General features: G+C 36.6%; 1 protein-coding gene across 5 annotated transcripts in view; it reads left to right on the top strand.

Annotated features, from left to right (window-relative positions):
- LOC100740902 (protein groucho-like) overlaps positions 1–17,070 on the top strand; it is a 177,714-nt gene that overhangs the window by 61,947 nt on the left and 98,697 nt on the right. For 4 of the 5 annotated variants that reach the window (XM_033321281.1, XM_012386843.3, XM_003490270.4 and 1 more), the window contains exon 3: positions 13,570–13,633. The exons of the other annotated variant lie outside the window; for it this stretch is intronic. In XM_033321281.1, coding sequence (XP_033177172.1) covers positions 13,570–13,633 — 64 coding nt within the window. The remainder of the gene's footprint in view (positions 1–13,569; positions 13,634–17,070) is intronic. 5 annotated transcript variants of the gene reach the window in all.

The raw sequence follows: 17,070 nt of genomic DNA on the forward strand, positions 1-17,070 counted from the left end.
ACAAAAGAAATCGCGGTTTAATTTCAGTTGCAAATTGAACGAAAGTTGCACCACGGTTTAATGTTTCTTTCTTTCTGTATCTTTCTCGATCGACCGTTCGAAGAGATACATATCTGATTACAGTAAGACGTAAGAAACGTTGTATCACTTATAATTATTCGCGCAAGTGTACGCTGTCAGGAGAAGTTATGCCGTGCGTATGAAATAATAATACGGCTGTCAATCGTAAATTAAGTAAAAACGTGGGGTTGCGTGAATTATTTATTCTTTTTTATCGTTCGAATGATGGAAGATAAGAGAAGGAGATAACGATGGACCCGAAGGAATTCAATTTTAATATTTGCAATGGTGTATTTATGCTATTAAGTTACGATATATCGTTCCTATATCGTTGCTTATCTTTAAATTATAATCTATGTATAATATTTGCTTTGTTTTATACCTCTATACAATCGAAATGTGTAACAGAAGTGAACCGGAATAATTAATTAAACGATATTGCACTTTGCGTACTATTCAAGCAAAATGGATTTCTCGTGTGAAAACTAGAAGAATCTGTACGTACTATTTCACGTGCACATTTTTTCGTAACTGATACTTTCGAATTAAACAAAAAAAGGAAATTCAATAAAAATAAAATAAAAATTGAAATTCCGCTAGTTTGCTGTTTATCTACTCCAAAACCGATATATCTAGTTATTTTATCTTTTCAATCACGTTCCGTTAGTCTCGTACTTTTCCTGACAATCGTCATAGTGGTATTTATCCTCGTGACAGAGTAATTAATCGACCACAGTCAATTCTTCGGACATACGCCGGATCTTATCTGGGAAATGTTTGCGCAAACGTCGTGTCGCCGCGTAGGCGAACCGAACAGAGACAAACCGACAGATGTAGGCAGGGAATTGTTTGTCCAAGCGGAAGCTATGCACACTGAAGTATGCACATAGCCTAGAGGACGAGGAGGCCTCTCGGTTTCGATTCTATGCACGCGTGTTACGCGTTTATCAGCCATTCAGTTTCTTCGCCAACCGTCTCGTAACACATTTTCTTTTTGACACACCGCCTGCGAGTCAATTCCTCTGCCCGCTGCTCTCTAGCCATGTCCAATGTATTTTATACTGCTTTTCAGATCTTTAGAGTTTTAGTAGTCTGTGAATTGTTTATATCGTATTCTGATAAATACCGGTTTGAAAAGTTGATCGTACACGTAAATAGCTGACATATGGTCTTGCAACGAAAACATTATGACGTGCTTGTCGTTGATACATTGTATATATCAGAATTGAATTTTCATTTTATGTTACCTGTTTTCATGTCCAATTTTTGTTTTCTTTTGTTTGATCACTTGTCAGTCAGTGAAAGTAAGGTATACATACATTCCGACAAATCTTTGTTACTTTGCATCGTTCGAATTAATTTTCTTTATTTCATGAAAATGAAATCTTTCTCAAATGTGACTCCATGTAGAATTTATTGAATTAGACATTTTTATAGTTAAACTGCAGATTTTTGTACAGATTCACATCACTACGAATACAATCGAAGATTTCTTTCTTCTATTATATAAATATAATGAAAAGTATTCAAGTCTGTGTATTTTATATATATTGAGATATGTATAATTTTGTGTGGTAGACTAGATTGACCGCGTAGTAGTGACACACGGATGTCAATATGATTGTGTGGAAGTATGTGTGGGCGCGACGTCTCGAAAAACACATGAATGTAACTGTTCCGTTGACAGTCTGATATGGAAGATGGTGAGACAAGGAAAGCGCTGAGACACGTGCAAATGTATATCGACGGAAATCCTGGAAATTGTTTATTAAATAAATCTAAAACTATTTTAATTTGAATTCTAAGTGTAAGCTTAGTGTTCCTTTACTTTTATTTCGGCAATTAAGATCCACAATTCTCAACAATATACTGTGTACATTCTGTAGATTACTGCAATTCGAAATATTTCACAACTGCGTACAAATTCTGTTTGCACCTTGACAATCTATAGTAATTATAATTCAGCGCCGAAATTCCAACTAATATACACATATACAATAAAAAAATTCCAATTAGCCGGTAAAAAGGGTGGAAACGATGTTCGAAAAGTTTTTAGCAAATCTAGACGAATCTCATATTTTTCACTCAGCCCAGCCGTTAAGCGTTCTTATGACCGACCGCTCGAAATAAATAACGTCGTAAAAACGGTAACAAGTATAGGACTATAGAAGGTAATCGGCAGAGATAGGAATCGGGTACACGCAAAGCGAGTAAACCGGGCAGCGAAGAAAAGTTGCCTGATAAGGGAACTTTCTTCGTTCGAAGTGTCGGTTTTCACCGTGTGCCTGGCGATCCTTATCTACGGCTTGACACGTTAATTTATGTTCCGACCCTTTAACGTGTTAATTCGCGGCGTCACGTGCCGCACGATTTCCACCGACGACGGAAACTTAAATTGCTGTTTCGTGTCACAACGACACGAGGGCCAGAGAGCAGGGGATAAAGAGAGATAGCGAAGCAGAGGAAACTATAAAGACAGAGAGAAATAGAAAAAGAGAGTGTGAGAGAGAGAGAGAGAGAGGAGAAACCCGGGAGCTGTGTGCATACGCGCATGCATGCATAAATATGTGCGAGACGTACGTGAGCCGCGTGCGACATTTCCACGCGCTCATGCAACTATACAGGACGGTCAGAAAGTAGCCAATTTCGCACTCGATGCACACCAACTCTTCCGGAGAGTGCTCGATTTTTCCTCGGCCATACCTCGCACCTCTCTCGCACGGTTCGAAGCGAACTGCGCCGTTCAAACCAGACGAGAATGAAAATATTTGCCGCGGCGACGCGTACGTACTCGTAATTGATGATCGTAACACTTTCCGCTAAAACTCTGTCTGATCATGCGTTACTGTATGTCACAGGCGTTGAAAATTTGTTAGTTAACGTGTCTGCTGTTCTACAGAGAAAAAAAGTACTTAAACCTTTGCACTCGTATGTCGAGTGTGACCCGACATCAGTTTTTATCTGAGGAGCCCGTTTGTCGAGTCCCACTCGACATTATCTCATGTCCACCTTTTTTTATGAAACGTACGAAAGAAAAGCAGGATTGCATCCTGGAAATTGTTTCAAGATATATCATCATACACTTAACAATCACAAAATACAAGAATAGCGTGAATAAAACTGGTATTTAAGTGAATTTGTTTCTTCCTTTATTTATTTAAATTCTCCTGTTTTTTAGTTAAAGTAAATTTCAAGTAAAACACTTAAAAGCGTTGCGAGTTGACGGTAACGAAATTGAAATTAATTCGCAGTGCAAAGGGTTAAGTGGTCTGTTCGTGTATGTAATTCGAGTACGAATGAGACAAGGTTGAAGTAGAATTAAGAAGTAGAATTAGTAGAAGATAGAAGTTGTAACTATCAAGTACGTAAAATGTATAATTCGCGGAGAAATTAACACGAAGAATGTATAGGAAAATACATAATACCAGGAAAGAAAGAAGCTTCTGTTCGTATATCTTACGAGAGATTATTTTAATTATCGAAAATACATCATTTTAAGAGAAATTAGGAATCATGTTGTCCGTTCTGATAATCTTAACATTATACGGCATAGAACTTCAAATGAGGTTATTTCGCTTGTTCTTGTTTCCCGACTATTCTGATTATTTTTATCTTCAGTTCTCTTTATCCGATCATTCCGTTTATGCTTATTTTCTCTCTAATTATTGCGATCTAGTGTTCTAGGAAGATGTAGCAGACTAGCGTAATCTATTATTAGAAGTCGTATAATTAATCGGTTATTGAAGTAGATATCGTGAAGTACGTAGAAAGGAAGTTTCATACTTTGCAATTTTAATTTCTAAATATAAAGTGTGGCAGAGTATAAACGAAGGAAAGATATTTTATTAAGATAAATTGTCTTTGTAAACATTTCAAATTTCATGTTAATTTACTATGTACGGAATTTGAAATAGAACATCTTTATTCTTAGTTACATCGTCGGATAAATATGTATAAACTAACTGATTATATTCATTCTTTAAGTTTCCATGGTACGTTCAACTTGAGTTTGAATAAAAAATAGTTCATCTATTACGTAACTAATAAAGAGTTATCGAATATGACTCGATAAAATATATTTTATTTTTAAAAATATTTTTAAGATCACGAAAATCATTTGCATTTTGGAATTTACAATTGAAAATTATCGCATAATCATTTTCGAGGTTCTATTGGGTTGGCAACTAAGTAATTTTGTCAATACCAACGATAAAATGAAGCTTCTAGAGTTCTAACGTTAATTGGATGACATTTTGATTTTTGTTCTATACATATTCTCTCAACACTATGATAATGTGAAAATACCATAATAATGCCATGTTGATAATTCCACACTTCACTTATACACATTTTCAGGTATTTCTTATCCACATCTATTTTCTGATTAATTCTTATTTTTATCGTCGTTTTATAATTACGAAGATCAATCGGTTTAATCCAGCTGAACCGGATCGAGTTAAATAAAATTGAGCTATTTAGATCGGTCGGCCGTTGAGTCGATTCAGATCGAAACGAGTTGGATTAAATGAAATTGAACCGAATTGCTTTAGATTGGATTAATTCCAATTAAGTTCGTTTGGGCCGAATCCGCGTGAGTCGTTTGGGCCCGGCTAAGTCGAGTCAGAACGATTTGAATCAAGTTGAATCAGATTGAAAAGCTACGTCAATCCGATCTCTTCGAACCGAATTGAATTCGATCGATGAAATGCGATCGAAGTACGATCATCCAATCTGAATCCGACCGAGGCACTTTCTCTAAACGTTATTTTTAAACTTTCACACAAATCCTTGAAAATTGATAATTATATAAAACTGCTTACCATATTAAAATATGCGAAGAACGTGAATTTGATTCACTTCACTGCTGCTTTCTTCGCTTTTTCCGCACCTTAAAATATCATTTTTGAAATACTTTCATCGATAAAAAAGTGTGGAATATTCAACTAGCTATCTATAAAATATTGAAAAACTACCTGTATTTTAATAATATCCATTGATATACCATCTCTATTTCAGATTGTATCTATAGATGCAAGAAGAATAACAGGTTTAGTAATTGAATAACGCAATATATGAAACAAAATAATTCAATACAGGGAAATACTTGAAAAATCTATATCCAATTTAATCAGACAAACATCCTAAAAAATTGTATAACGCGCCGGCTTTTAATCCAATTACCAATCAAAGCACCCAATTTGGCGTATTCACAATTTGCACATACGCGCGTATATTTCTAAAAAAAAAAAGGAAAAAAAAAGAAACGAAAGGAAATGTACATAGACGAAAACACATTTCTCTCTCGATTGAATGATTTATTTTCGACAATGTTCGATCAGAACGCAACAAATGCCGGGCGCGTTGCCGGGAATAACGCGGGTAGAAAGATTGCATAAACCGCAGCGGAGAATTTTCCGCGCAAACAGCGCGATCGTATAGAATAATTCATTTTATGTCTGTATTATACGCTCGATGATGCGGAAAGTGGCGGAGACCGCGTTAGTTTTATTATCAAACACGGTACGCTCGGATAAATGCTTTCGCGGACTCGATTCCGCATAAGTATGAGCACGTTATATAGGGTGTGACGATGAGAGGTGGAAGGGAACGAGAGGGCTATAAATTTGCCGTTTACAAATTGAGAGAGCTCGAACCGTGGTGAATTTCGTAACGGCTGTACGCTCGCGATGAGGAACAGGTGCGCGTTTCCGCGTATTTATGTCTTGGAACGTTCAGGTGGAGAGAAGCGGACTCGATAAGACGGCTTGTAAATTGTTGCACCGCGTCAATCTGAAATAATTAATGGGCTCCACGAGCCCGCTCACCCAACCAGAATTATCGAACGATCGATCGTTAATATCGTATTAATTTATCGTGATGTAGTCGAACGGATGATGTCATTTATTTTTCCCTTTCAATTGCCCCTTATACAGATATTGAAATTCAATGAGGATTACGTCTTTTCCAAACTACTGTGACACGGCATATTTTACGGTAACTTTCTTCGTCTTTGAGCGTGTCATGGTTTATATTTTGAAAAATTCTTCGATCTTCGTTATTGAAAAAATTCGTGTTCGAAAAAAGTTCTGCAAACCGTTCAAACACTTTTGCTATTTTTGTAACCGTGGAAAGATACCAAACGGAAAAACACGAGTTCGGTTTATATCACAGAAAAGGCCTACGCATAAACACAAGAAGGATTCGATATGAATCGATTTAATATCTCTCTTATCCATTCTACAAGGTTGGAAAATAACATTCTGAGAAAAACACGATCACAGTGAAATAATCCTTCTGAGTTTATTAAAGTTTATTAAAAGAACATGTAATTTGCAGCGCGCTAAATCGAACAACGCCCTGTGCTGAATAATTCAACCGACCCTTTTAAAGCAAACGTTCGTCCACGTTCGTAAAAACGTTCGTGAGCCTCGTTACGAGTATCGAGCGTATAGATCGCCATCGACCAGCAACCGGAAGGGCTATTTTACGCAGCCACGACGACTGTCCTGTACACGCGCGATATAACATTGTCTGTCGATCACACGGGTCGTGTCGCGCCACTATAGTTTCGCGGCTGGAACAGCAAAAGGTCGAAGCACGCCGGGCATTCGATGGACATTCGCTTCCGCGATTCGAGGATCCAACGGAGAACAATAATTGCCTATCAATTCCCATCGATGGGTGCCTCTCGTTGCGTCGCAATGCCTTCCGCCATCAACTCACGCGAATCCTACAATTTCTCTGCTAACCAACGCGGCTGCGAGATTAGTTAATCGCCTTGGATGTTTTTTCCTTCCGGTAGATCCGTCTCATCCAATTATGCTTTAACGAATAACTATCATTTATCGTTACTAACTATTCGCAACTAACTATCAGTTGCCGGATTGTTTGTTTTTATCGAACGTTTCCACGACTGATAATTATTGGATTGGCAACTAAGTGATAGCGGATTTTGTCGTTAGATGCTATTGACAAAATCCGCAATCGCTTAGTTGCCAACACGATAGATATCGGAGATACGATACATTACGTACGGAAAGTGGCTGTGTGAAGTATGTCTTGCAGCATGTATCTACAGGGTGTAGCAGTAATCGTAATACGATCAACGAGACAGCGATTTTACGTGGAAAGTTAAGCGAAAAATGTGGAACAGAATTTGTTCGTACGACGCTCTTCGTTTTCGAGTAAATCGAGTTTGTGGAAATTTATCGTGTATTTTTTAACTTGACTAACTGCGGATTGTATAGGATTGAATAATCAGGGAAAATAAATTGGAAATGTAGGGAAAATTTGTTCACAGAATTTCGGAGAAAATGAAACTTCAATATTTATCAAGTACCTACTCGCGTAGCAGGGCAATTTTTAATTAGACATGTTCAAACTCCATTTTTTTTTTTTTTTTTCGAATGAAACCTTAAACGTAAAAATTTTGTCTCTACATTTTTCACGTATTTCCACCTGTAGAACATACTCTTGCTGATTGCGTAATCGTAACCAGTCGCTAATTAACCAGCTTCAGGTGTATAGAAAATATATCGAAAAGATTGAATTCTATCGAAAACGAAGCATCGCATGGAATAAAAGAAATGTTATCGTATATTTTCGATTTACCTTTTCATATAGAATCATCCACTTGCTGATTGTATCACGGAACATCGTGTATATGCATCGTGGTATGGCAGTTGCGGAAAGGGGAAGTCGTTTTGCCACAGAGTGAGTTTTATGAGGATGTTCATTGGGTTATTACTCTGCGTTCGAAGCTGTTTGCAAGAGGCCGCTGCTCTTACTCCGTTCGTTGTCACGAATTAGCCAACCCGAGTCCTTTTTCTTCTCTCGTTTCTCTTTTCCCATTCTTTTACCAAGCTCTTTGTTTTCCCCTTCGTACGTAACAATTTTTCTCGTTAGTTTCATTGTCAACGCGAAACGCGAATGTGCGCGCGTTTTAATTTAATGCTGCGACTATGACGACGGCTGCGATGAAGGCAAACGACACAAGGAACGAACGAACGAACGAAGAAACAAAGGCTGTGCGCGTTCACAAGGGCTGCTGGATATTAATGCTGTGTTCTTGTTCCCTTTATACAGCCTTAAATTGGAATGCGAGAAACTGGCCAGTGAAAAAATAGAGACACACAGGCATTACACGATGACAAGCCAAGAGGGAAAAGAGCGAAACAGAAGAAACTGAAAAAAAAAATGAAAAGAAAGAAAGGATATGTTTACACACAGTATACCATTTACTCGTTGTCCTCAGATTACGGAACCCATGTTGGTAGTTTTTTTCTGCCTTTGCTCGAGCCACAACGTTCAACGACTTCCATATCGCAATATACAACTTCGTCATCAAATATACCGGAAGCGTGAAAACCAATCGAGGTATAAATTTCGTTTACAAATATCCATTTTGTATACTGTGATTTATTTAGTATATTTATAATATCCTTATAATGGACAATTATTATGAGTTTTTCAGGATTTTAAGAAATTGATTAATTTTTTAATCTCGTTACTCCAATTACTTTAATTCGACTTACTGCATTCAGGAAGAATGTTTGTAACATCATCGCTTCTTTCTGCTTTTCATTTTATAGAGTTGATCGATACCAAACATTTTGCAATTTCATTAACACTGTAATGGGCACGACTGTCACGATTACATTGGTAAAATTTGAAATCAATTTAGAAACATGCGTAAAAGTTACGACACATTTACCGCAAATATAGGTGTGTTTATTAAAAAAGATTAGTATATGTGATATCTTAACACTAGAACTACCACACCAGTGAGATTGACTGATTTTATAATTTTATTTTAAAATTCCTACTTCATGTTATATCTTTTTTCCGCAATGACGTAATGACTTTCGCAACGATAACTAAAAAAATAATATAATGAATTTTATTTTGTTTTTTTATGTATTCAAACTGAAAATAATTTTGCATCAACGCTACTTATACCAATACCAGTCAAAATGACCGGTTTTACAATGTTATAAATGTGTCAACCCTCATTTACGGACCCCAGATGGATTAATAACACCAAAAATCTACTACATAACATGGAGTTCCTTCTGTAAGAAAGTAATAAATCAATAAATTTGCAAATATTCTATTATTACGTATTTTTTTTAAAAAGACCAGTCATTTTAACTAGTTTTGGTAGAAATAGCTTCGTGTTAACTATCGGTAGTTCTAGTGTTAAACACGTACGTAATTAGTGTTAAAAACAAATATTATTTTGAGGATTAATTATAAATAACATTATAACACAAAGATAATGTTATCTTTAAATAAAGGCATTATTAATATAATGCATTATGTTACATCGTAATACATTTTCAGATTCGTTTCGAATTTTACCAATACAATTACGACAGTCGGATCTTATTACGATGCTAACGAAATTTCAAAATGTTTCTTATGATACACATTGTATTTCCATAAAAAGTTTCTGTAATTGTACAAATACATTCGCAAGCTACTGTGTACGTAACTTCCACTTAATTTCACACGTTTGATTCATTCAGGTCCGGTTATTTCAATTCTTACCATTTACAGAAACGGCACACTGGTGTTTCGGTTTCAGGCCAATCACCGGTTTTCCCCTTTTTTAATACGCCGTAACGCGGCTCGTTAAATGATAATACGCCACTTTCCATTCGCGACAACAGCGAACCGTGTCGCTCGTAGTAGTACGGTACACGGGTCCGAACACAGCCTACAACGTACTCGGCCAGCGAAGAAAAATATCGTAAAACATAATTCTTGCGTAATTGGCGTTATAACGCGGGGAAAACCGGGAAGAATTATCTCGATGTCCGAGCTGTTGCTGGCCGTTCGTAAAATGCTAGGAACACGGGTGGAAACGCGTACAATATAAACGTGCTGGTATATGCTCCGTATACAAGGTGTTTCTCGTCGAATGGGCCATAACTTTAAAACGGTAGAAGACGGACAAAAGGTTTATTAGTAGACCGCTGTTTATGCATACGTGCGTGTATTTATGGGAAATTTGAAGATGTAAAATATAATGCACGCAATATGGAAAAATATAAGAAATATCCAAAGTATAATAGTACTCGTTATTGTATTTAGCGATAAAACAAATCTTTGTTTAGGTTACATCTTCTATCCGTATTCACAGAGATATAAGTTTGTAGAAATATCCGCAATACGTACGTGCCTTTACTCGTTAGACGAATTTAAATTGTTTCGAGTGGTGTATCACACAGCGTAAGCACGTGTATACATGCATTTTCCGAAAGCAGGACCTACAAATTTCTGTACACGTCACACGATGCATCGTTTTATAATAAATATAATGAAATGCAGATAGCTTCTGCGTCAGTTATATTACGTTAACGCTGTTTTACAGAGAATAAAAATGATACCTCGATTGATATATAAACGAATGGTATAGTCTCGCTTAAAAAGATGGAAACGGCTTAAAAATGTTTAAAACGCCGCCACTTGCACAACACATTAATCAAGTTGTACATCGTTCGAAACCATGTAATTTTTCCTCATGAAACTTTTGTTTATGTCCCCTATCATTCCAAAGATATATAGTGGTCCAATTGCGCGAAACACCCTGTATACACGTGAACATTGTTGCAGACACCAATACATTCACTGGAAGGTTTCTGCATACGGTGTTACGTAGTGCACTCAACTATTACGAGCACATATTTATTATACGGAACGGCGGGAAGGGATGCAATTTTACAGGAACGCGAGCACGCCCGGACCAGGGGGTCTATTTCGCTGTCAGGCTGGTAAACAAAAATATGACGCGGTTCTATTGTCGTTAAAAAATTACTTCCGTTATAAAAGGGACCTTATATGCGGTTGGTCGCGTCGTTTCGCGACGTATTGTTACGCCGACGGGATCAGTGGAAATTAATTTTCCATTTAACGCCCTATTATTTTGGCCGGGCGCAATAACGACCCGCTGCGTGTCGATAAAGATCGATTTTAGCCCCAATGAAAAATCAACGTTCCCAAGCCCTGTCCGATCACGCTTATAGGCTCCGGCTTGTTTTTGATCGGACAATTCAATGTTTCATCGTTCGTATCGCGCTGTTTTTCCTAATTTTAATTGCAATCGGTGCTAAAGAAAGGGCTATGCGTTTCGAAGTATGTACAGTAGTCGATGAACGGAGGAAAAAAGCATGACAGTAAATTAGAAAAATTATTGTATTGCAGATACGATTTTCTTGAAATTGAAATTTTGGATTTACACTTTGAATGCCACGCCGAAATCACATGTTTCTCTCGGGTCGCCACGGGACTATTATTATTATTCAAAGCATATAATGACAAAATAGTAATAAATCGATAATGTAAGACAAGATTCTTCCCCAATGGACCGTTTATCTTATTGATGGTCACGGGTGACCACCGTGGCTCCTTGGTAACAATTGATACCGACATATTATAACAAGGTTTCGTTTATTTCAACAAATCATTCGCATTCGTTATTTCGTCGTAAGCAAAACGCGCAGAATATATTATTGAAACGTGTAGAAGATATTAGTAAACAGTATTTGCTCATTCTATATATAAAGTAAAGTATGTGCACACTTCTAACTTCAATTATATGATTATAAAATAGCATTTATGATTATTTTCTAAGGTGTGTTTATAATAATATTCGTAGATTACCCCTCAAAGATATGGATGCAAACACAATGCACCGTTAGATGCAAGATTTGTTCATTTTTTTTATCGATGTTCTAATAAAAACGTTTAATCGTTCAATGGGGCACTTTTTGTTTCAAAGTAGCTTCTGTTTATCGGTTATATCCAAAATGCCCTAACTGTCAGTTTTCATTCAATTTTTAAATTGTAAGAAGTTCAAACGCTCCGGTCACAAATGACCAACGTGGCACACAAAGTGTTAAGTATCATTCTTTGAGTGGTTTAATTAGTCTGTTTAATAGAAATAGGGTTAATCAGTTTGTTTCGTAGTAGTTTAATTAGTCTATTCGATGAATAGGATTAATTGTCCTTTCAATCTTGTATAATTGAAATTTTCTCCGCTTCTCAGTGCGAATATTATAAACGATCGTTTAGTTTCTTGTTTCGATCTAAAAAGTAAAGGTGCAATGATATGGTAATTAGATACAACAGTACAACGATAAATCACGTTACTTGTGAGTCACGTGAGTGACGTTGCCAAGGATTCAATACTGTGAAATCCGTGTATATTATTTCATCATTCGAGTAAGAAACTGATCATGTTGAATTTGTTAAACTACATCTTTGATTAGTCATAAGTTTGTTAGTCATAGTCCGACCATAAACGTAATTATACATGTACGTACATATATTCACGAGTAATTTGTATTATTCCAGGAAAAGCTCGCTTACTAAGCATCTTTTATTCGATTTAACGAGTACTATATGACGCCAGAAAGAACAAATGCGTTTCTTTCTTTTTTTTTTTTAATTTTCAACTCGTACTAGGTGCTCACAGTATACACTTTGCATTAGATTTCAATTATTTACTATCATTTAATTGAATTAAATTTTAGACTACATTTGTTTTAATATCAGACTTTTTGGAACATTTTATTGTTACTGACTGGTTTTGTCATAAACACAAAAAAAACAGTATAAATTAAAATAAGGTATTCTACAATTAAATAATTTAACGGAAACGTCTATCCCAAAACCTACGACCAAGTGATACTAACAGAGGAAATTAATACTCCGTGTAAATCCCAGCAAATAGATATCGCCAGTGCATCGATTTCCCGTGAATCCGATTTACGCGAGCAAAATAAATTCCTTCTCCGCGATTCCATGAAATATTCACGCAATTGCATTGCTTCCGATACGCTAGTTTTCCTATGCGGTTTAAAAGAGGCGTATCGCCATACTCTCGATCGTTTCACATAGCGGCAAGAAAAACTGATACGTCTACTATATATGTTACATACATTCTGCCGTATACAATTGGCCATCGTGTAACGACTATTATCGTTGTTTGTTGCGGCTCCACTAATTGTGTGTTTTTAATAGCTTGGCTCTGTGCGAACCTTCTGCGATATTCTCGCTCGAGAAACGTGACTGAAGCGGAAAATCGATCTCTCAGATGTGAAGAAGGGAAGAACATCTAGAAAATAAGGAAAAAATAAAGATAATGAATACAGGCGTGAAAAAGTTGAACGTTGATACATATATCTCGCGTTAACGATGTTATGAACCTGTTTCTCATACCGATCATGTTTTTACCTGTTACGGACAATCGACGCTTGACAATCGACGATCATCGATTCGCATCGATGATTTTATTAAATACGTGTAAACCTATTTGACAATGTTTTCTCGACTCTTATTATTTATCGTTCACGGATGAATTATTTTATCGTTACGATTGAAATAAATGTTTCTATAAATATCGATCCCTTTACTACTTTAAAACCTGCCCTGAAGCTTTCGTATGTAGCCCTGCATTTACTAATGTTTTGCTTACATGTGCGTTTTCCTGCTTGTTCTGTCCAGTATTAAATTGGAGCTGGAGAAACTCGCCCAGGAGAAGACCGAGATGCAGCGCCACTACGTTATGGTGAGTCGAGAAAATTTCTATCGAACGAAATTTCTATCTCCTCTTTATGTTTTGTAATTTCTTTTCTACGATATATTGGAATTTTTCCTTTTTCTTTAATTTCATATTATTTGACGTTAATATCGATATTAATATCGAATATGAGAAAATGTCAAACAACGATAAATCGTATTTTAGAAACACATTAAATTCAATATGCACTTTGCCTAGTGGTTTTTATTTTTGCTGTATCGCGAGACAATCGACGAAAGCGCGCAGCTTTATTTCCAATACCGATCACTTTAACATGTCTGCGAATTTCAGTTTAAACCGCTATTAAGTCGTTAGGTAATGCCCCTATTTGAATTTGTGCTGCGAGTTGACATTAAAATCGCAGCATTCATGCTTCGGATGACGTTGGTAACCGCTGGAATATGTTTCGTGAAACTCCGTTTTAATGTGTTAGCAACATCAAGTCATGAAACTATCGTAAACGGCAGTACGTGTAATCTGTTAAGAATTGTCATACGAACGAACCAATTCTAAAACGTTGTTCGCAATGAAGATTTAAAAGAATTTCATTGATTCATTTATTATTTTCATTGCCGAATACTAATTCGCTTGTTAACATTATTTTTGAGATTGGGATTAATACGACAGGTGCGATAGATATTGCAATATCATTTTTTCTGTAAAATATGACGTTAAATCTTTTAATTGGTAGGTCTTAATCGACTAATCTTAAAAATCGTCTGTGATTCTTGCGTATCGTCGGAGGATATGGCTTTACGGTGCCATTTGCTAATGTCCGTAGCAATAACACACCTCCTCTATCTGAATTTAACGAGCGACTTAGCCACTTAATTCCCCTCGTTTTCTTGAAAATTACACAAGAGGGTTTCATAAATAACCGCTTCTTTTAAATCCGGTAGCGCCGCGCTCTTTTCTACCAAGTTAATCACACCAATCTCCAGAATATTTAACCTTCTGGCTGCGATATTATCCGGTTGGGAATTGCTCGTGCAATCCCTTGGCCAGGAAGACGTTAATAACGTGTACTTTTATGCTTTTAGTGTGTTTTTTGAAAACTTGGAGAAATTTACGATAAATTCTAAAAAATGTATGTGGGAAATCCTCGTATGAAACGAAACTATGATATGACATAATGATCACGCTTACATATACTGTATTATACCTCACTATACTCCTCAAGCGGAAGATTAACTTGGACGATTAACTATTTATCAACGGTGATTAATTAACTGGTCTTTCTTGATTGCGCCATGGGCTATACTACATACTTGTCTCCTTTGACCCTAATCTTCACCTGTCTTGTCAGCACAGTCACTTTATCATTCATGCATTCTCCGCCCTATGTCAAAACTATGAACGTGTAAATCTTTCCGTTTTTTTTTCTTTTTCTAAAATAAAAGTCTTTTTTGTTAGTTTTTTAGCTACATAGATTACGATAATAAATTTGAAGTAACAAGTGTATTGTAACCATGGTGATTGTAGTCTTTATTTCTTTTGCTTGACAAAAAGTACGACGTGCTTGTATAAAAGATTTCTTCGCACGGTCCTAGCCCAAGTTGAAGCTCTTGTATCTCCTTATATTTCTCGAATTTGCCTGATCGACGCTTGTTCAGTTCACACGCGATTAACTTAACGGCTCTGCGTGTTTACTTTATGTTTTTTCTTCTCTTTTTTGTTTCATATTTATTGCGAATCAAATCATCAAGTATCCTATTACCTCGATAGGAATCTCAACAAAAAAGAATATAGTGATAATCTCTGTATACACACAAGCTCACAAAAGTAATCAAACACTTGTAGATTTTACATGTATGAAATATGTAACGCGTGTTATACGAAACTTCCTGAAGTCTCATTTGACGCTATAATGAGACGTAACTATAGCAGTTACACTGGTAAAAATTGAAACGAATCTGAAAATCCACAATATTTTATTAAATATTGTGTTTTTTTACGGTTTTTTAACGGTTTATTAACCTTAATATTTCTCTTAAATATAAACACCTACTGCATGTTTTAGTATGGTTATTCATCTATAATTTTTTACTAAATTTTGCAATAAGTTTCCAACAAACATTTCGTAGTTTCTACGTACACTTTCGGATTGCTACCCGTAGTATCGATATATTTTATACAACACATACAACAATATGAACATCCAAGTTTTCTATAATAAATATTCAAACACATTTCGTGTACAAATACGACAATTCAGCGATAAGCGCACAACAATGGTTTTACCAGCGTGAGGGTTAAATCGCGACTACCAAGAACAATCCAATAATCCATAAATCTCGGCTGTACCTGCATAAGAACCAGTGAATGTACGCGACTACTCTAATGAAAGCAGCTGTGCTACGACCTTACCTGGCCACCGGCCATTCAGCCGACCCGCTGAACAGCTTCTTCCCGCGTATTTCTTCGCAATGCTTCCCGCCTTCTCCTTCTCAGTTGGCTACACGCGCAAGTGTATATAGTATACGGTCGACAAGCCATGCCGTGGCTTTACTTTCGCCCGTAGATCTTCATTATTGCGCCGCAACGTCACCGGTGTGTATGCGTCTTCATTAGCGGCGGATACAACGCGCGTCGGAGTCGAGTCACAACCAACTCCTACTGAGAAGGTCGTAAGGTCGCCGAGGAACGCCTTTGAATTTACGCGCCGCGCCGCCAGTCTACCCACGATCGTCCTTCCGATCGAACGATACGCAGCTTTACGATCCTGGACACGTTTCTTTATCTCGCGTGGGTGGTTGATTGGCTCTTGAACAGGTTTTTAGACGAAGATTCTGAATGGAACGAGGCTTCAAGGTTGTAAATATTATAAAGCTACCTTTAAGTTAGGGTTAAGTGAGTCGAATGTTGTAAATTTTTTGGCGGATGGCAAGGGATTTAGTAGTTTAGTCTTGGATGTTTGTTGATGGATTAGGTGCGACTTTTAACACGATGTTCACTCTAGTTTTGATACCATGTTTGATACAGCGATCTACAGTGTTTCTTCATCCTCTGGCTGAATTTAACTCTTATGAGCGATTTGTCTCCGGTATGTTGGTGCCAGGCAGATATCTAATATATAGTTTGACCTAGTTGGAGAGTTTACTTTTGTTATTCGTAAAGTTGTTGAGAAGTTAGTCGGCAAGTAGATTCATTTATTAGAAACAATGTTTTTGTGCGGTATATAAAGGAAGTTGGCATTGTTCGCAAAATACAGGCTTGTGGTTCAAATAATTTTATTTTCTTTAACCGAGCATAAACGTAACATTGTTACGGGGAAGATACAAAACGTAGTATTGTATCGTGAAAGATACATAATACCAAGCTTCGTTTAGTTAAAAGAAATTCATTTGAACAAAATTTACAAGTTTATATTATTCGCTGTGTCAGTATAAGTACGTATTTCCAGCAAACTGTTACAACGTAGAAGA

The sequence above is a fragment of the Bombus impatiens genome, unplaced genomic scaffold (genome assembly GCF_000188095.3).
Source record: "Bombus impatiens unplaced genomic scaffold, BIMP_2.2 scf_0418, whole genome shotgun sequence".
NCBI classification, from domain to species: domain Eukaryota; kingdom Metazoa; phylum Arthropoda; class Insecta; order Hymenoptera; family Apidae; genus Bombus; species Bombus impatiens.